This window comes from Pelecanus crispus, chromosome 18, assembly GCF_030463565.1.
Source record: "Pelecanus crispus isolate bPelCri1 chromosome 18, bPelCri1.pri, whole genome shotgun sequence".
Lineage (NCBI taxonomy): Eukaryota > Metazoa > Chordata > Aves > Pelecaniformes > Pelecanidae > Pelecanus > Pelecanus crispus.
In genome coordinates, this window is record NC_134660.1 from 4208333 (window position 1) to 4230335 (window position 22003).

Below are 22003 nucleotides of genomic sequence, written 5' to 3' on the forward strand. Positions count from 1 at the left end.
GGACCTATGAAAACAGCTGCTGGAAGAAAAAGGAAGACATGTGCGTGTTAAAAGCAAAACAGCTGTTCCAAGGATAATAGAAAACACCAGTGGATGAGGCTGGGGCCAGCTGCATGAAAGCAGCAGGAAGAAGAGGCTGGAGAGGGCAGAGAGAGCAGAAAAAAAGAAGAGGCGCAAAAGAGATTGTATATCACCTATAAAGTACAGAGGGAGAGAAGAGACTGAACTGTGCAGTGGGGAAAAGAAAAAGAGAGAGAAGGGGGAGAAGATGGTATGTCAGGAGAGGCAGGAGGTAACAGTAATATGGGAAAGACTGGAAGGACAGTGTGAACATCAAAGGAGACAGCGGGGCTGAAGATGGCTCAAGGGAAATAAGTTATTTTTACTTAATAGGACAGGCCAATTTTAAGCAGTTCTCTGGCACTATTTGTGAAAAAGAGTATCTTCCATTAGCAGCGTTCCTTTGACATCACGCCTCTGGTGTGATCTGTCTCGGTTTCCTTCTGTAAGCGTGTCGCGCAAGGAGGCCATTCTGCCAACCCCCCTAAAAGGGCCAACCTTGCTTATCTCTGAGCTCACAGCAACACCCTGGTTCCTCCAGTGCTCTTCAAAGGGTTCAACATTGTATTTTAACCGTATTTCCGCACCTAGTAAGATTTATCTCTTTTTGACCCATACAAAATAGCTTCAAATAAATTCAGTGTAATGTTTTTACCTGCCAAAATGCCATTTGCCAGGCGTAACGTTGGTTGTAATAATGTAAATGGAAATCAGCACTGCTGTATTTTATCCATCGCACATGACTGTGCACGTATGTGGCGACCCAGTTTACTGGGAACGTTCATTACTTTTACATAGCTGAGTACGCCAGTAAATGCCCTCTAAGCTCATTAGTGTCGCAGGGCATCAAGGCTCAGAAGTAATGAATCCCTCCACCTCTGCATAAGGTAGGAGTACTCCCTTTCTTTTTACACGCCTGCAGCAACGACACTTTGGCTTACGGCTTGGAGGATGGAGGGGGGAAGAGCCTCTGAAGCCACCAGCCGTGCTCAGCATCAGCCGAGCGCGCTAATGCAATGGGCGTGCAGCTCCTCCACCAGCTGCTCTACGTAGGGTACAACCCATTAGCGCAGCAAAGCTGGCTTTCAGGTCCATTTGTTTAAGTGCTGCTACCACAAGCAACCACACACAGCATCCAGAAACCCAAAGAATATAGCTGTTCAATGGGTTATTTGAAACTGTGTAGCAATCCATTAAAATTCTCTGTGAGTAAAGGATAGAACCTTCAGGGAAAATGGGGAAGTGACCCTAACCAGAGGGGACACAGTCCAGGCTGCTGCTTTTGAGCTGAGCTGCTCTCACCTTGGGCAATCGAACCTCTGAACGGGGCTGGTGCCCCTTGCTAAAAGGCAAAGGTCACCTAGGACACGTCTCTCTGGGTCAGTATTTTTCAGCACAGGCCAGGGTGGGTGGGAAAGCCTCTCATTTCATTTCTCTGAGGTGAAGGACCAGTTCTGGACAAGCAAGGTCATGCTCCAGCTGAGATGCGTAAGCCCAAGTTATACGTTGCCCGGCATCATTTGGACCCAGAAAGGCAGCACTGCAAGGACAGCAATGACTTAGTGATGGTCACTCACCTCCTCTGGCCAGAGCAAGTCAAGTCAAGAATTATTTTAATGGATGAAAAATGAAACAGAACAAAGGCAGAAAAAACATGGCGCAACATGGGAGAGGTGTGGAGTACTGCCTTTTTATGGGATCTTAGGTTTAAAAACCTTACTGTTCATATTCACAACTTTTTTTTTTTTCAGTTTCACCTTACCATCGTTCCGTGATATCAGGCAATATGTTTACAAGCCCTAAACAACAGTAGATAGGTTTAAGTTACACGAAGCTACGTATTCAGCTATACGTAGCTAGCTCACCAGGAAAGCTGGTATGCATCTATCACAGCGAAGGAGCCAAGTCTAGCTTGACTTGTTGGCATTGCAGAAAAACTGGCAGTCTGTTCATTGTCGGAGGGCAGACTTGAAATAAATTCAGGAATCCTGCAAACTTATTTCCATAATACATGCATATATATTAAAACAAAAGACTAACCAAGCAGTTTTGCCAGAAATGCTTATGTTTTATTTGCAAGTGTCAAGATGGGTGTTGCAATGTGAGTAGTTTTATTCATGACTTTTGAGAGTTTGCCAGATCTGGCAAGACAACCTCTTTTGTCCTCCTTCCCTGCAGGTCTCTCTACTCCACGCTCCAGTACAAACCCTACAGTACGAACCCTGCTGAGACCAGGGATGGAGGAAAAGCTGCAGAGAAACTTCCCCAGCAAGGACAGCTCCGAACTCCACTGTTGAGAGTTGGGGTCTGACACACGTCCCCACGTTCCTCACTGTGACTGGTGGGAAGCCCATCAGCAGCCACTGCCTTGGCAACTCCTCAGAGGCAGGAGAAGCCCGTGAGTGAAAGGGAAAAAAGAGGCTTGTGCCAGCTCAGTTCCCAGCAAGAGGATCAATGTTACCTTTAAAATTAGGAAATAGATTCACAGAAACCTCTGCTAAGAAGCTATTAACATTGCCATATACTTAATATTTCCTTGCAAGGAAATGGAAGGCAAGGCATTTACCTCTTGATGCCGCAAGTTTCCTGGCAGGCTTCTTCCCCTGTCTAAATAACAGCCCTCAACACAATGCCAACCACAACCTTGAACATGACCCTGGTGTGACAGCAAGATTTTGATCTTTCCCTGTTAAAAATATTCTCCCTCGAGACATCCAAAATGATCACCAGGAGCTGGAACAGGACAGTCAGAGCAGACTGAGGTGATGCTCCAGGTAAGTTACACAAAGGCATTACTGTACCTCCAGTATTTTCTCTGCTAGGCAGAATCACTCTGTCTCCACTTACAAAATCCCAGTGAGATGGGCTGTTAGGAAGAGAAATGACAAAAGGAACAGAGCAATCGCAATTTCAAGCTCCTTGTTTTCTCTCATTCTTTCAGGAAGAAACTACTGTAAACGCTGAAAAGTATCCAACCCTACCATGATTGGTACTCGAATGGCAAAAGACTCAATTTCCAATGAGAGGGACTGAGACATGAGAAACCTCAACAGCTGCCTGCCAGAGTCTGAGAGGAAGGGAATTTTGCCCTGTTTTTGATGGTTTTCTCCTCCTAGGACCCACCCATGAGGATAAATTCAGGTAATTCCTGAACCAGTTGGATACAGCTTGTTTCCTGGTGCAGTTTTTGCAGGAGAAAAATCACACCTGATACTGGTTTTCTAAATTGCCTCATTTCTAAGCATTTTTCTTCTCCATTAGTTTGCTGACGAATACTGAACTAGAAATCATGGACGACTTCAAATTGCTCCCTAAGAACACAATGAAATAATGCTCTTTTCCAGCATGGCAAGGAAGCTGGAGCGACAGTGAGTGGAGCTCCTGCTAGGCAGTCTTCAGTTACGTATTTCTAAAATTAATGATTTGTTCATCTCTGACAGCAAGAGCTAAAAGCAACCCTTGCCCCCAAGAACTTACAGCATGAAAAACAGACAGAAAAGTACAACCCTGAATAATCCAGAGGAGGAAAAGCAACTGTTCACCTTTCATTTCTGTCATCATAAACACACAACTTCTGAGTTTTGGGATAAGTGACATTTTCAGAAGGAACGGAGTGGGTGAGAGGGACAGCGTGCTTCCCACTAGCATTCTGGAGCCTGCGCCAACCATTACTGAAGCCTTTCAGTATATTATTAATCCGCTTTCATAATGATCTGCATTTCTCTAGCACAATGACCACAGCACAACCTGAAAACATCCCACTCTGCTCAGCGCAAGCAGAGGTGGAACATCTGCACATAGCTTCATCTAGCTCCTCACATATGTTTCATACATCTCCTGAAATATTCCTGACAATTGTGGTTGTCCATCACTGTCAACACTTTCTTCCCTACTTGAGTTATGACTCTAGTCTTAATGCAACTATAAAACATGCATGTCCAGGAACTTTCCAACCAGACTAACCTACAGGTCAGTCTTCACTTCCTTGGGCTCTTCTTTCTTCAGCCAGTTGAACAAAAACTGTTTTAAGTAGGCCATCAGCAATTCTTTTTTTATTCCACAGCTACTGATACAGGAATATGCTGCTCTTTTCTCCCTTCCTCCTGCACCAAAGGACATTTCACCTTTTTTTTTTTTTTTTGTTCTTTTCTTTTTTAGATTAGACTTTGGAAAGCCTTTAGCTTATCTATGTGAAGGGTTTTCCTAAACTGTCCCCAAGAATGCCTGTTGGAGAATGTGGTATCAGACATTCTGATAGGTAGCTAAATTATTTTAACCAACTATTTTTACTATTGTCTACCAAGACATTCAGTGTATTTGCTCTGTTTAACAGTTCAGCATCTTCAAAGCCTCTTATGAACAACAAATTCTCATGATCTCTCAAAGGCAAGTTAGATGCGTGTGATCGAGTTTCTGAATGAGGCGATCGCACACAGAACAAAGAGCTCAACGCTATTATTTTAATGGATTTTCAATTCTGTTGCCAGGTCAGTAATCCTTTTTCTCCCAGCGTCACTCAGAGACTTCAAAAACCACAGCTGGGGTGGAACAGTCAGTGTTTGTTTTATCTAGGAGGACATCATACGGCATGGTTCTTTCTAAGCAAATCGATTTATCTGCTGTTGACAGCAAGTATTCATCAGTGGTGATGCTGAGTTGTACTACTCAGGAGGTTACTAAGAGTGCACTAGGCACACGACTTCCAGCTATCAATCTGACAAACATCCTAAACCATTTTATTTGCCTTTATTTCCCTTCCTGAGGCTTGATAATCCATCAAACTTACTGTTTGTAATACGCTGCACAGTAGTTTTAGAAAAGGCTCTGATGCAATAAAAGCAGAATGGTTGTTTATGATCAAGAATCACCAGCAGGAAAATGGAGCTCAAAGAAAAGAAAAAAAAAAAAAAAAAAAAAAAAAAAAGAATCAAACAGACCAAAACCACTCCTATGCTTTCAGAAAAACTTCCCTTTGTGGTAGGAAATGAAGCTCTTAATCAGGATTTAAGGGCATGCTTTATTTCAGTGCATGGCTTCGTCCAGGCACACAATGCAGCACCACCTGGAAGACAACTGCTCTTCCAAACTGAGAAAACCAAGTAACATCTACTTACGCATTCCTTCCAACTTCAGGTATCAAAGGACCATTATCTGCATGGATCACTTTTCTTTTAATAGGCAGGGAAACGGAGGCAGGCAGATGACATGCTGGTCTCCAAGGATCCCAACAAGGCTAACAGCAAAGCTGGGAACAGACCCAAGGTCTCCCAATGCTGAATTAAGCCATGCCGCTGCTGCTCTGACTCATCCCAGGAACTGTTTGCTAAACAGCACAGAGCTTTTCAGAAGTTTCGCATGCTGTGTCAGCTATTCGGGTGGAAGAAGCGATTCCAAGTACTCTAAGGTCAACTCATCAGCCTTGGCACTGATCTTTTCATAAAGACTTAACATTTGGAAGCTGGTGACAGTTATTTCTGGAATCTGCCTACATTTACAGTAATTGAGATTTATTGGGAGATTAACAATCATACTAAATATCTGTAATCCTGCTGCTAGCACAAGAGGTAGGACTTCCTAACTCATTTGTTATGTTCTGACCAGAAAACACAGGATTTGTTTTGCAAAAAAAATTTGGCTAGGGGATGAGCAGGGCTTTAAATCCCTTTCCCTAAAGGGGTCTGCAGCCAAGGTATAACAACATATTTTTACTTTATTTTTGGCTATAAAAATTGTTTCTCGCTCTTTTCTCCAGTGATCAGAGATGCAAAAAAAGCTTCAGCGCATGATCTATGCAGTGGATGTGACACGCTGTTTGAAAGAGTCATATCCCTTACCTTTTTCAGGAGGAAACCGAAGCTAAAACCGTATCCATTTATCAATTACGTATCCAGCAGGATTACTTAAGCACTCAGGGGAAGAAAGTTGAGATAGATGAGGTATTTTAAGCAGAGATAGCACACTTTACTGGCCTTTCTGGTAGTCTGTAATGCTTAAGATTTGCAAAGAATACGATGACTAATGTGTCCTTAACAAAAGCAGACCTGGCCATTGCATTCTTTTCAAGACCTCCATGAGTATCAAGTCTTAATATTTATTTACACAGATATCACACGCTCTCTGCCTTGCCATCTGGGTGCAGCAGAAAGCAGATAGGACAAGACAGTATCTGGCACAAAAAGCCAAGCAAAACACATCCTGGCAATAATTTAGAACAAAGATTTTGCTTGATGTTTTCCTCTCCAAAGTGGGAGCAGGCAACAGGAAAGCATTAACTGCTCACATCCTCTCAAAAGGTGTAGGAGGAGCAAGCTCCTCGGATTTCAAAGCAGTATAATGGCACCTTCCCACCACCACCAAAGTAGGGCTAAATCTCAGTAACACAATAAAATTGAAGCTGTAAATCTCACCTACAGTAAGTGATAGTGTTATATACAATCCACTCCTGCCACAGCAGCAAACGATTTGTGTATCGCTCAAAAGGCTATGATCTGTTTTGTAGACTTTTCCAAAAAATGCCTAAGCGCACACACAGCAGTAACACTCACAGTCTGCACTTTTACCCACCGTATGATACCTGCTCTTTTCAAAATGAAACTCTGGTCAAACACTCGGCAATTTTGTTTTCACCGTTGAAGAAAAATTACAATTATTCTGGTAACTATGTCATATCATAACATTTGTAAGGATGAAGTACGATGGCTGGGAAAGATAAACTCTCAGAGTAGAAGGGGAGTGTATTTGATGTAATGGGAATTTCATTTTACAGAAATAACTTTCCTAGGGTAATAAAACTTGTTCCAGAAGTTTTTCTCTAGGCTCTCCCAGTAAGCATTTGAATGCACACATTTTCCAGCGCACCAAGTGTAAGGCAGGAGACCTTCCAACAGGTTCCATTAAAACTGACATTTTCCCAGGACCCAAAAAAAAATCCTGAGATGAATGTTTCCGTACCTGTGAAGCAAGTCTCCGCATGGCCTCTTCCTGGCGCCGGCGCATTTCGGGAGTCCCCGGGCAGCTCCCGCTGGTGATTGACGAGTGAGCAGAAGGTGGCTGGGTTAAGGGCAGCTCTCGGTTTGCATCCACATCTGTCCCAAGGAAAGAGGTTATGAATTGCTACAGGACAAGCACGACCAACATTATTATTACAGACTAGGCAGCTGCTGTTTTCTAGCAGGTCATGCATGGCAGTTAAAATACTTTCCACAAATGCTCTGGTTAGGATTTCAGGCAGCAAGAGACTGTGACACCGTCCAGCCAGGCCAGAGGCTCCCCAAGAAACTTCTTTTAGAAGCAGCACTTTTGAGAAAGACCACTAAGATAAAGCATTGAACTTGTTTTACTCATCTTCTCCACTGTAATTTCATAGACTTTAAAATAATCACAATAATTAAGTGAATTGTGCACTCTTGAAGGTATGCTCTATCCTCAAGTTTGGTGTATTTTAGCGCAGTGGTCTCCTACTCCGCAGTTCTGCCCACAGATCTTCCCTCATTATGAACAATCGCTGGTTAATTTGGTTCCGAGTCCTCCTTCAGTGGAGAAAGACAATTTTTCTGAATTATGTAACTATTTTATAACATAAATAAATGGAGAGCCGTAGCTAATCTATCTGAAGGCCCTTAATGTGATCAGAGGGAGAGAAGCAGGAGTAGCACCAGGATCTGGAAAAGGCTTGCAAGCAAATAATGAATTATACTGGAATCACCTCTGTCAAGTTTAACTGCTGCCTATTGCATTTTAGCCAGTTCTTTTGCCTGGCAAAGCAGAAACTGCCTTTACCAGTAGCTTGCTACAGCAGTCCTTTCACCTAGCCTTTGTAGATAACATTTTCAAACCACTCATTTTTACACTTGTAGGTACTCATACAGAGTATTTTTGCATGACACTAAGACATGCAGTACTTGATGATGTGTAATTACCAATTTCTTTATTTTAGGACCGTTTTAAAAGCAACTGTCCTCTTAAGCGCAGTCTGTACTAGAAGAGGATTTTCCTGAATGGATTGCTGCAATGCATCCTTGAGCTTGACTTGAAATCATAATGCAAACAATGACCCATTTAATGGCAAACAACAAAGGAGGATGACTACTGCCTGCATAATTAAACCCTGAATCTATTAGCAATGATACACATTCTTGATTTTGAGCATGCAACACCACCTTCACCTGTATTATCTGTAAGAGACAGGAATTAAGACTACGAGGCTGTATTTATACCCATTTACTAATGCTGATAGCACAACTGCTGTAGTATAGTCAGGTCACCTGATTACCATTTATTATTAAACATAGCTTTTACTAAGCATAATAGATTTTTTTTTTTCCAGCATGTGAAAGAAAAACATCAAAGAAGTTTGCAGAATAATTATTATCCTCTACTGCTAGACTAGGACTTGTGATCTCTTTAGGAAATACAGTCAAATTAGTTGATTGATCCTGAGGATCTCCATCCCGATAACTAACACCAAGGAATCACTCAGCTTTCAACTTCATGGACAAACCAGAGTGCAAACTAACCTACAGCGTGTTAGGTGCGACCAAGGATCTTTGCCCTTTGTGCATGAAAGATGCAGGGCACTTTCTCTTTTGAAATATCCAAGCTTTTAGTCTGGAAACAGTTAAGCACAGTAGTCTCTTTAATCTCCACAATCCCTCTAAGCAGACTGAGGAGACATACAGTTGGTGCACTGCAGAGCTGCAGTTAAAATATAGCAACAAGCCCTGCCTTTCACTACACATTGTTCATTTAGCTCTGACAAGTGACACTATTCAACATGCCAACATTTGGTGACATTTCAGATATTTCAACATGGCTAAGAGCACCGGATTCCAGTAAACAGATTTAACTACAATTTCACTGAGATACAGTGACCTAGATCCTTAAAGACACCTTTAGGTATCTAACCCAGTATTTTTAGTCCTGTCTTATTCACTTACTGAGAGCTGAATGATTTTAAAATGTTGTCATCCCCACCTGCAAACATGTCAGCACAGAGTGATGTGAATTGGATGGGACCACACGAGGTAGAGCAATCCTGGGTGCCAAGCCTACATGGGCTTGCAACCCACCCTAAGCATTTATATCACGATAAACTGAGATAAACAAATCATATGGGAAGGAAAATGCACTGGCATGGATTTGTAATAATAGAATATTGGCAATTAAAATTGGAGTCTTCCCAATCAGAGAAAATCCGTGATGTTTCTAAGTCAGAGATATAAGAGACAGACTATTTTGACTCTTCAGAAAGTAGATTTGGAACTGGAGCAGTATAAATATTGCTGACAGGTGCTTCCTTTGCTTGGCAAAAAAGACTAAGCTGCTTTCTTAGGCCTGAAGAGGAATAGGATCTTTTCAGCCAAAACCATTATAAAAGTTGATGGAAAAGGTCTCTGATTGTTGAAGATCCGTGTACTGCTGTACTTACGTTTCGGAGAGGCATGTGGGCTATCAGAAGCAATCTGTCTCATACGTGTGCCATGGCAGCTGAGCGCAACCAGTCTGGAGATGATGGCGGTTTTTCCAAACCCAATGTTCCCAACGATCACTACGCCTCGGTTGACACTGGCGTTTGAACTCTGCAGCTGCGCATCTATCTCGTGGAACACCCAGTCCCGGCCAACGAAGACGGACTCGGTGGTGATGCTGGGCACCTCGAAGAGCAGTGGTTTCAGAGAGATGTCAGGAGGTCTATAAGGTGCGAAGCGTACTACAGAGAAGAAAAACAGGGAAAGAACATAAACATAACAGTAAAACTATAGTTCGGAAATTGCTGTTTAATCTTCCTTAGAAATCTTTTCATTGCAAAAGGTGAAAAAAATACAAGCTTGTTTATTACCCACAGGTTTGTTGTTAAAAGCATCTGGCTCATTCATAGCTTTTTCCACCAAAGGAGTTCAGAGAATTTTACAGGAAGAAGTAGTTTACAGCTAGGGAAAGTGTAGCTGGAGAAATGAAATTTCTTGCTTAAAGTCTCCATAATTAAAGGCCCTGCCACAAGCAGAACGGTACGCTTTCCAAGGCAGCTACCCCTGCGACACAGTACTGTATGTCTGTTCAATATATAGATGTATGTCTGTTCACTTGTTCAATCCAAGGAGCACATTAGCACTTAGAAGTGTTAAATCAATCTAAGCAAAGTTATTTCAACTCTTCTAAAGTATATAAATGAAACCAGATCGCTGATAGGATTTTCCTGTATGGCAATTAGAACGTCTTCTCTTCTCACAAGGACAAGCGGTGCTGCAAGCAACGTAAAATTAACAAGGAGTGCAAGAAATACCTCCCCAACATATCACATGGATAGCGATCGTGTTACTTTTCCCATTTTTTTAATGCATTAGATTATAATAAAATGTACAACTAAATCCAAACCAGCCTTGAAACTTTTTCAGGAACATTGCGGGGTGGAGGGAGAGGGTATTTGCTGATCTTTCCATTTGGCACAAGCTATCTAGGGAATGCACACCTAAAAAGAGTAACAGCTATGCACAGATCCAGTGCAAAGATGTGATTAAAAAGACCAACTCATATGGTGCGTTCTGCCTATGAGATGCGTTAACTGGGAGACGATACGCGTAAACCTATTACAAAAATTTTAACAAGTGATGGAAGCACTTTGTGCTGGCAGAGACAGCTGCTGGATCTTCCCACTTCAGCACCGAAATGGTTTCCTAATTAAAAAATTTCAGAAGGTGGCCACAAAGACAGCAGGTGATTCCCACTCAGGGGGAGGTTAGTCACACTGCGTGTTTTAGCTGCAAACTTTGAATTTTAGAACATAATTCCTTCAAGTCGGGGCTAAGTGACTAAGAGGATGGAGCTACATCTGTGGGACATGATTTCAGAGCTGGTCCTGGTATGACAGCTCTGAACACACCTTCCAACTGCAATACGTGCATCGTACTTGATATTCAACACATGTATTTAAGCTGATGCGGTAAGCGGTGGAAAATTTGAACTGTGGATCACAGAAGTTGCATTCAATTTGATTTGAGATCATATGGCACACTGCAAATGAAAACAACCATACAAAATCTAGATGTCTTCATAACATATTTTAAAAGAAATCCCATGAAGCCACAGAGGAGGAGTTCCCCGAGCAGTGCTGCAGAAGGATTTAAGTAAAAAAACCCATCGGTTTGCTCAGCGTTATGTCTTGGCATGATCACACGCCCATCATTTACATTAGCTGCGTCCAGCGGAGACCATTTTGTTTCTTTTGAAGTTTTAAAAGCCCCGAGACACTTAAAAAGCACAAACATCATTTGGCAACTGCTGACGTCTGTCATTTCTTCACCCGCTCTCCCTCCGCTGTGGACCTGCGGGTGGTGGTTTAACCCCCACGCGGACCTCCCGGCCTGGCCGGAAGGCCTCAGGGGTACAGATAACGCTACCGCACCAGACTTGGTACTAAACTCATTGAAAATAGTTTATCAAATTACAACAGCAGGATGCTTTATCTACACAGGAAGAGGTTATAGATGTGCTACCACCCTGAAGATCTTACTGTAAATATAAACACATGGTTTTTTGAACAGACCAGCGTGCTGTGTCAAACTCTGCGCTTTGGGATGAGCCCCACTCCCAGGCTGGGCAACGAATCCCTCTGGAAGCTACAAACCACGCCGGCGCCTGTTCCCTCCCAGCCCCCCAGCCTCCCTCCCTCCCTCGCTCGAACCAGCCCAGCAGCAGCAGAGCGCTCCCCGCAGCCCGGCTGCCCTGGCCCAGCAGCGCCCTGGCCCTGTGCCCGACTGCGGCCCTGCACCCCGACTATGGCCCTGCGCCCCAACTCTGGCCCCGCGCCCCGACTGTGGCCCCGGGCTCCGACTCCGGCCCTGCGCCCCGACTCCGGCCCCGCGCCCCGACTCCGGCCCCGGGCCCCGACTGCAGCCCCGCGCCCCGACTGCTGCCCTGCGCCCTGACTGCGGCCCTGGGCTCCGACTCCAGCCCTGGGCCCCGACTGCGGCCCCGGGCCCCGACTCCGGCCCCGCACCCTGACTGTGGCCCTGCGCCCCGACTCCGGCCCCGCGCCCCGACTGTGGCTCCGCACCCCGACTGCGGCCCCGGGCCCCGACTGCGGCCCCGCGCCCCGACTGCGGCCCCGGGCCCCGACTGCGGCCCCGCGCACCGACTGCGGCCCTGGGCTCCGACTCCAGCCCTGGGCCCCGACTGCGGCCCCGCGCCCCGACTGCGGCCCCGCGCCCCGACTGAGGCCCCGCGCCCCGACTGTGGCTCCGCACCCCGACTGCGGCCCCGGGCCCGCACCCTGACTGCGGCCCTGGGCTCCGACTGCGGCCCCGCACCCTGACTGCGGCCCTGTGCCCAACTGCGGCCCCATGCCCCGACTGCGGCCCCGCGCCCCGACTGCGGCCCTGCGCCCCGACTGCGGCCCCACGCCCCGACTGCGGCCCCACGCCCCGACTGTGGCTCCGCACCCCGACTGCGGCCCCGGGCCCCGACTGCGGCCCCGCGCCAGGACCCTCCCCAGGGAACCGCTGAGCCCATGCCCACAGCTCACATCACCTTGAAACCCTGCACAGAGCTGAGCAGGCAGCTGATCTGTTAAACCAGAGTGGATAAAGGGGCTGGGATTTACTGTTACGTCAGATATGGCTAAGGAAAACAGCTTGTATTTAAAAATGTTAGGTATTTTGAACTTCTTTTTTTTTTTTTTTTAACTGATACAGAAAAATGCTGCAGACAGAAGCTGTGTTTTCATGCCCACTTGAAAATTATGAATGTGCTTTAAATCTGTCCTAGGGTGGAGATGGCTTTTGAATTGCATGAGCTCACAAGCAGCTCGTTTGATTCCCCTTGCTGGGGTCTGTCACGCGAGCGCAGCGGGACGTGCTGGCACGGGAAGATGCCGGAGAAGCAAAATCCCCGGCGGTGGGAGGGGATGAGGCAGCGGGGCTGCTGCAGCCGGCGGTGCCGAGGCAGCCCCGGGGCCGCGCGTCCCCATCGTAGCCCCTGGCTGCGGCAGCACCAGCCTGGCTCTCGGCGTCAGCGGGGCTGACGGGCTCCCCGCCGGAGGACGGCGTATTGCACGAGCAACAGCACATGGCCGTGGCAGAGATAACCAGCTGTAGTTGTCCGACTGATGCAAATTAAGCGTTCCAGCAGTGCACTTGACAAGGGAAGTTTCTTGTTTCCGTTATGCCGCTAATACTATATATAGAAAATTAAATTAAATAAAAATAAAAAAATAAAAAGACTCCATTTGGAAAACATCAAGCTAAGATTTGTGCTTGATAAACTACAGCTTTACTTCACTTGTGCGTGCGTGTATATACGTGATATGTTGTGTTAGTGAGTGAAAATGTACAATAATGCGCTTCTGAAAGCCAGAAGCCTAACAGGTACCAAATGGTCTCAGGGGCTAATGCAGAGACAAGACTGATTAAATATAAAAGCTATGGGATCCAATAAGCTCCTGCTTTACATGGTGGAGACCCGGACTCAGATCTTTGTTTCTTTTCAGAGGTGCAAATGGCTCTGAGGCTGCGTGACACCTACACTTTTGACTGCAGCACCCCAAATAGACAAATGATATCCTACTGGTCTTCATCTGAGTAGACAAGAATATATACACCTTGGTTGTCACCTGGGAATAGCATATCCTGTCCTAAAAAAGGTTTAACAAAACCCCAGGAACAGACATACCCCCTTATCTACCCATACCCAGCCCTCCTGCCCCTCCAGACCTTCCAACACCAGCGGTCATGGACCAGAGCGGAGCAAACGTCTGCTCCTGACAAGACGTTCCACAACCTCAAGCTTCGTAATCTCAGGGCTCCCGGGAGGGCCAGGGGTGCTGGTAAACGTCTCATCATTAAGGAAACACTCACTGCCACACTGGTTTGGACATGAGCGCTCAGAACACGCTTTTTGTCCCACCAGCCACCAAAACCACCTCCATGTGCCAGCAGAAGACATTTTATTTCACCACACCATCTTTGGAAGACAAGTGAAGCATCAACCTTTTCCTAGCTGGACTGTCGAAAACGTTGATGAATAATTTAAGACTGTCATTGACTATCTGCAAGCCATGTGCCAGATCCTCATTAATTCCCGATATTGTCTGCTGAACCATGCCAAAATCCTCCCGTTACTATTTATTTTACAACCCTCAGCAGCCAGCGGTCCCCAGGCACAGGCAGGCAAGGCACAGATCCCGGGGAAAGACCCCAGAGCCCTGGGCGAGTTTTTCAACTCTTTTCAAAGAGTTGAAAAAATACCCCACATCATAAGGAAAGGAGAACCAGAGAGAAGGAAGGCTGTTACCAGAGCATCAACATTCAGGGCAGAAATTAATTAAAGGATAAGCTAATGGAAAGGGCTCTGAAAAAGAGGATGAGAAGGTTCAGAAGTATGGGGTGAGGATGCGCACACACGTTTTGGATGAACTCTATTAGCCACTTGACTTCAGTACTTGTGAAAATCAAAGTATGTGAACAAGATGCCTTCCCATCCTTGAAAATTTGTCAAACACTTCCTGGGTTTTATATTCCTTTTTAATGAAACGTTTTTATAGAACTTAAGCCAGAGTACCACAGAATTACCCAGAATTTCTGATAATATCTTAACATAAATTAAACCCATACTTTCCCTGGAAATTAGTGTGCGGAGTGGGACAGAACAAGGTCTGGTAGCATAAAATTTTCATGAGAGCTGATGAAATACTGTGCAAACTTCTGTAGAGCTCAAGCAATAAATTCAAATCCCATGGTGAAACACTGCCTACCATACCCATCCTGGCTCTTTTTTGTGGCTTAAAACTTCAATTAAATCAAACCAAAGCTGGTTGTATTATGCGCATGATTGAAAAAAAGCCATCGGGCTGAAGACGAGCAAGAGGAAAGTCGGAGAAAGGCTCATCCTGCTTTACCACGTAGGTCACCCTCTGCTACACAAAGAGAATTTGTAGTTGTTTTAGTTGTTGAAAGACTCTAAAATGCCTGTTCAGAAATCATTTGTTTTACAGACTCCCCTCTCTTCAAACAGGATTTTTTTTCTCAGCTATGTTGGCAATCAGCATCCACAGCTCATTAGTTGTTTTACATTTTGTTCTAGATGGTGTTTGTTGCCATTTTAGTATCCCCCGGTGGAAGATCCATCTTGCTGTCCAAAGAAAGGCGTACAGGCCTAAGCTGCAGAGCCTGGATATTGCCAATATGTTGAGAGGAAGCCCAGGTGAGAAGCGCTTTAATATTTATTACAATGAAATGTGCTTCTGAATAACACAGTATCAATCAGCATCTGCTGTGTCCTTCCTTAAATAAGAACCCATAAATTAGCCAAATGCCTGAGTTTATTTCCTTTACTTGCTTTAGACTGCAACTTCTTTCAAGTGTCACCTTAAACGTACGCATCCATCAGGATGAAACCACTGCCTATTTTTCACAGTGTGCCTGAAAAGGCTAAACTATTTTTTTAGCCTTTTTAAGAAGCGCGTGAAACTCTCTTACCCAAAAGGTGACAGCATTAAACACATACCATGAGGGAAAAAAACCCAGAAAATTATAAAAGACAGTTTAAGGAAAACATACTACTGCCACACTGCTTATACTGGTAACCAATATACTGGTGGAGTCCGAGCCATCCTTTCCTCCACTCCAACCCTCACCTAAACACCACAGTTGTTCACACCTTGCATCAGCGCTGACATTTGCTTTTTGGAGAAAAAAAAAAAAAATCACAATGGCAACAGTCATGGTGTTCTAATACCATATAATTTGGTTGCCATCTGGCTCCTGCTCCCCGGTACATCACAGCCATCATCTTGTACTTCGGGTTACAGCAACCCTGAACAGCTTCAAATCCCGCTGGCTGAAAATAGCAAAGGCAAAAATTGTGTTCCCCATCCTATTAAAAACCTGCCGCTGGTACGAATACTTGTCATGCTCTTAGCCATTGGGATTGCTAAATTACTCCCCTGGTTAAAATAACTGATTTAACAAAAAATAGCAGGGACGGTCTCCCATTTAGTTTCTCTGCACTGGGATTCGTGAACACTGGGAACAAATCAGTGGGCTGTAACGTGTCCCCCTGATACAGGGCCAGGAATTGCTCTGCTATTTCAGCCCAGCGCCAAGACTAGATATATTAAAGTTAAACCCAAGTTTAGGATTTCCAGTTGGAACAAAGAGCTGGTGATTATAACAGCCCAGATCGCTGCAATTTCACTGTAATATCTGGAACATGTAGTATTTAGGGGGAAAAAAACCCCCTCACATATTCAATGAAATGAAAATATTTCCAAATAGTGGTGGCTTGGGTTTTTCACATCCTCTTCTCCCTCATTTTTTAAAAATAGCATGGCACCTCAACTAGGATCAGAAGCAAACTCCAAAAAAATTGAAACACTGCTGCTATTCTCATGCAACCTGCACAAAAAAAAGAGAAAAAAAAAAAAAAAACCAAAACCAAAAAGAAGAAAGAAAATATGTAGTGCTACATGGTTTTTAGAAGTGTGTCTGGAAAACAACTTGATTCTGTTCCTACAATAAAATTTAATGTTTTGGATGCAATCACTGCAAATTACGAAGCCTTGGCAAGCTACTCTGTTCGAACATATGGAAATTTTGTCTGTCAAACTTTGCTTTCTTCACTTACTGCCTGCTAATACATTTTTATAACTGCCTCACCAGCCAATATGATTTCATTACAGACTGCAATCCAAAGTGACACAAAACCGCTTATTTCTTCCAGTCGGGGGCTTGTGTATTTGGTAGAAATCCCAACCAGGCTGTAACAGGTCGTGCTTGCAGTGCTGAGCGAAAACCCAAGCTGCCACCCTCCGGCTCCTGATTTCCTTACCTGAGGATGGTGGGCACTTGCTCACCCCAGAGGACAAAAAAGTTTAATGTACTGCCAACAGAACGCCCTCTCCCTACGTACAGTGGTGAACAGCTAGTTTCATAGCACAGCAACAAACAGAAAAAATCCCAAACAAGCTTTCTCAGCCATTTATTCATCTGCGCAATGACAAACGATGGGGAGGAAGCATAGAATCGTAGAATCATAGAATTGTTTAGGTTGGAAAAGACCCTTAAGATCATCCAGTCCAACCACTAACCTAACACTACCGAGTCCACCACTAAACCAATTAAGGGGAGAGTAGCAACCCCACACCTCCTGGCTTGGTGGCTGGATCATTTATAATGAAAGTAAAAATTAGGAATCATTAAGGTTGGAAAGGATCTCTAAGATCATCAGTCCAACCATCAACCCAACACCCCCATGCCCACTAAACCATGTCCCCAAGTGCCACATCTACACGGTTTTTGAACACTTCCAGGGATGGGGACTCCACCACCTCTCTGGGCAGCCTGTTCCAGTGCTTGACTACCCCTTCTGTGAAGAAATTTTTCCTAATATCCAACCTAAACCTCCCCTGGCACAGCTTGAGCCCATTTCCTCTTGTCCTATTGTTATCTACTTGGGAGAAGAGACCAACACCCACCTCACTACACCCTCCTTTCAGGCAGCTGTAGAGCAATGAGGTCTCCCCTCAGCCTCCTCTTCTCCAGGCTGAACAACCCCAGTTCCCTCAGCCACTCTTCACAGGACTTGCTCTCCAGACCCTTCACCAGCCTTGTTGCCCTTCTCTGGACACGCTCCAGCACCTCAATGTCTTTCTTGTATTGAGGGGCCCAAAACTGGACACAGCATTCCAGGTGTGGCATTAACCTGGCGATCTGCTGCAGATGCAAGGCTGTCACGGTCAACGCTCGAGGACGCAGCCAAAGACCGTGCTCAGATTAAAGGGGGGATGGAAGTTGTAGGGTGGGCTGAAACCCCAAGGACATGGGGTGAATCTAGCTGGAGCTGCCTGGAAATAAAGAAAGTACTAAAATGTCAGCCCTGGCTCCTCTTCTCATTGCTAACGTCTTTTTTGTGGAATTTGCCAGGAAGACCCACAAAAATTTCCCCTCTCAAAAGGCCTTTCAGAAGTCAAAGGGCTGCCTGAATACCAGCATTGTGAGCATCCGTAAGAGGGACGCATCGGGACGGTGGCCCCGTACGCTGCGCTTGGCTCCTTCCCTCCTGGTATGCTGCAAGCTGCGAAGCGGGGGCCGTAATCCTTTGCTTTTGTTCAAAAAAGGAAGAAAAACAATAGCAGCCCATCAAAATGTCTCATTTTTTAGAAACTATCAAATTATTAGCCAGGCAGTGGTCAGAGACTGACAGAGGGCTGGTAGGGGAGCAATCAGGGAAGCTGGGGATCTGTTGCGGGAATATGCCTGTGTGATATAGGGGTGGATGTATAGGGTAATGCTCCTGAGCCCGGGGGCGCAGGTTCAGACCCGGGGCTGTCCGTAGGCACACGCAGCCCGTGCCGTTGCTGCGGACCTGGCTGCTGGGCTCGAGGAGAGCAGCGCTCTCAGCCAGCTGGACACGTGTGGAGGAGACGGCCATCACCCCGCCTCGGGGCGCAGAGCAGCACGCTGTTCTCAATGTACAATTTGCGGATTTGTACTCGTGTTCCTGAAAAATGAGGCCACTCAGAATCCAGGCCAATTCAATAACACAATTTCTCTATAATCCATCTGAAACAGAGTTCGAGGCTCCAACATGTTAAAGCGCACGCTCTTCCAAACCGTGTAATTACGGAAAGTCGGGGAGGAACCTCTTTAATATCAATGTCTACAGGACTGTGATGGGGGATGCATCGTTACACCACGGCTACATACAGCGTGCATCTGGCAAACTGGATAGCTAAGTCAGCCCAGAAAAGCAACCCCAAAATGTTACACCGACAGCACTTCACTGAGCGTGGCAGCTACCATCAGACAGAAGGCAGGAATACTTAGTTCATTACTTCATTTACTTTCTTTCCCCTCCAACCTGGCCACGCCACCAAGAAGGATGCTGCAAATAAAGGAGACTGGCTCACATCCTCGCGGAGAGGCAGTGCTTAGTACCTGTCCATAAGCCAGTCCTGCTCCAGCATTTTCACGAGGACGTGGCCGAAGCGGCTGCAGAACAAGCCCCCACCCCGGAGACCCCTGCGAAGCGCGAGCCCCCGAAGCCTCCGGCGCACTCCTACCTCGCAGGTCCTGCTGCGTGCGGGCACCGGCCATGCTCTGCCGCGGCATTCGGAGGGACGTCCGCAGCGGAGTGTGCCTCTGCTCGTCCAGGTAAGCGAGATCTTCTAAGTGGGCTGAGCTGGTGGCTGCCATGAGAAAGCAAACAGCTACATCACACCTGGCTTTCAGATCTAATCCTCTGGTTAATGCATTCTTCCCTTTTTTAAGCAAAATACACAGAGTTGTAACTACATTGAGTCAACACAGCTAAGGCGAACCAAGTCTAATTTCCCCTAGGAAGGAGTAAAGAAGTGATTTTTTTTGTTTTTCCCACGTCCCATCAGTATTTGCTCTGGTTTGTTCTCCAGTTGATGTTCACAAATAAAAAAGACACATGGAAAAAGGAGACGCGGAGTCTCGTATCTGATCTCAGCCCTGCCAGTCACAAAACTTACTCAATCGTGCGTGTGGAAAGCTTGATAGAGGCGGGCGGCATTTCCTACTACATAAAAGACAACTCAATAGTGCATTTTACGCTGAAGCCCACAATCTCGTCTCCAATTATTTTAGAGCTACTTAGCTTGAATATTAACATTTATCTGTTCATAAAGCCAGAATTAGCAGCAGAAAAATTAAACCTTCAACAGACCAGCAAAAATACACAAATAAATGTGAAAAATGTTATCTGAACTAAGGAAGATAACTTTACTATTCCAACGTTACTTGCTCATGGGAGAATGTAGTGTTCTTGACAATGCGAGATTAAATACAAATAATGCACTGGTCTCTGCCGAAGGCGCCATCATTACATGAATAAGAGTGGCTGGAGCAGAAACTTTCTCTCCCTCCTGGAAACTTGCAGGTAAGACAGCACAAGTTCTATTTTATTCTATTTTTCAACTGAAGCCCATAGATCGTCCCACCACCAGCCCAGCGTGCACCTCCGGACGAGCGGGGACTTCTGCAGGGCAGAGCTATGAGCAGCCATCGCCAAGGCGCTACGGGCAAATACAGCAAATCCTAAGAAGCACGAAGGGTACGACCAGCCCGATTCTGACGGTATTTCTCGCCAGCCCCCTGGCCTCAAGCATCTCCTCACATGTGGCACTTCCTACCGAGATGTGACGCTTACAGCCATCATTTCAGTGACGAGTTTTTAAGCAACACTTTTTCTACAGCTGCCCAACAATTACAAACAGTTTTTTAAACCGAACTTCATGATGGGTGCTGCATGGTTCGGTGGGAAATGTCTCGGGGCCGTATCAGAGGGGAATGACTGGAGTTAACACTGGCCACAAAGCTGCATCAATCCATTTTTTTTTAGTGGTGATGACTGGAAGACAGGACAAAATGTGGTTTAAACAAAACAAATTCAGGTCACTTGCATCTGAATTTACCCACTGTTTCTACCATGTCAGAAAACTTTTCAGCCAAGTAATTTACAGAATATTATAAAACAAAGGAATGAAAACTCCACGGCATGAAATAAGCTTCCCCCCAAAAAACAGCCTTCACAGATCACCAGCTCTGTTCTTATTCTGATAACCATTTCCAAAATATCATAGTAAACATTTACCGATGGAAATCATGCTGTTCAATGTTCGGCTGCTCAGTACTCTGTATCTGATACTGCTTTTTTTTTTTTTTTTTTTTTTAGTTTTTGGTCAATTACCATAACAAGATTATTATTTTAAATTGAACTAATTAATTAAATGACTTCTTCAAAGACTGCCTGTGAAGCTGACATTAATTCTTCGCTGTGAAACGGGTAAATGTTTTGATACAGCTCTCGAGTGGCTCACGGCACTGGACTTTGCATCCTTCCTCCTTGCCACACAACACAAGATGTAACAATTCAACAAAACTGAAAGGCAGAACATTTCAAAACTAGGAGAAACATTTTTTTCATACAATGCCTAATGACCATGTAAAAATCCTTACAAGATCTTGTTGCAGGCAAAACCTAAGCAAGATTCAGAGACTGTACCAGGGGGTGGGGAGAAGGGGCTTAAATTTGGCAGCAATTTTTAACGCTGTTCTTAAAATGGCCTGAACTCTGGATGTAAGTTTTAAGAAAAAGAATGACAGAGAGAGGACAAAAGGTAAACAACAGGAGTGAGAAAAAAGAGGAGATAAAACCATCAAAGTCTGTTTTTAGAAGTCCTTCATGCTCTTCTACTCTTGTGAAGTTGATTAGATGTTCACTGTGGAGGAGCAGATTAGAGCTGAAATGCTGCCATTAGAAAGATGCGGCTTTAGCGTGGATGCAAGTTATTTTCTGTAAGCAGAAACCCGCTGCGGGTCGCTCGCGGCATCTCCAGCGTCCCGCTCCAGATTGCACTTACGCCACGGTGGCGCAGGCCAACGAAACGTGCCTTTTGCGTAAAACCTGTGCAATTTCTGTCCGCTTTTTGCAGTGTCACCGCGCCAGAGGACCTGCAGGGGAAGAGCAGCTGTTTCTGCAGCGCCCAGAGGCAGACCCAACGCGCGCTGCGGGGAGCTGGCCCGGGGACAGAGCTGGGGCTGGCCCGGCACCGGCACCGGCACCGGCACCGCGGCGGCTGAGGCAGGTCAGCCGCCCACGTCAGCCCTCGCCAGCCGCAGCTGGGCTGCGCCTGCACACGATGCGCTCGCACGCGTGGCTGCCACCTTCTCACCAGAAGTAGGACCTTAACAGGTCATCCTTTCTTGTTCCATAAAAATCCCTTTTCACTTCAGTCGACTGTCAGGCAACACGATAAAAAGCAGCCGGCCAGGATTGCCTAGCACTGGCTAGTGCATCTAGGATATGCTGAAAAAACACACCAGAAACAGCCCTAATTGATCCTGGGAGAGTTTAGAAAAGGAATATTCAGGCCAAGGAGACCCCCCGTTTTAAAAAAAAAAAAAAAAGATTTTTTTAAAATCAA

The 22003-nt window shown here is 45.5% G+C and overlaps 1 protein-coding gene across 3 annotated transcripts in view; it reads right to left on the bottom strand.

Moving 5' to 3' along the window:
• The window catches only part of TANC2 (tetratricopeptide repeat, ankyrin repeat and coiled-coil containing 2), a 212134-nt gene that overhangs the window by 54928 nt on the left and 135203 nt on the right, over window positions 1–22003 (bottom strand). For all 3 annotated transcript variants that reach the window (XM_075722714.1, XM_075722713.1, XM_075722712.1), the window contains 3 exons: window positions 19115–19240; window positions 9488–9769; window positions 7012–7145 (listed from right to left, as the gene is read on the bottom strand). In XM_075722714.1, the coding sequence (XP_075578829.1) occupies window positions 7012–7145; window positions 9488–9769; window positions 19115–19240 (542 nt within the window). The remainder of the gene's footprint in view (window positions 1–7011; window positions 7146–9487; window positions 9770–19114; window positions 19241–22003) is intronic.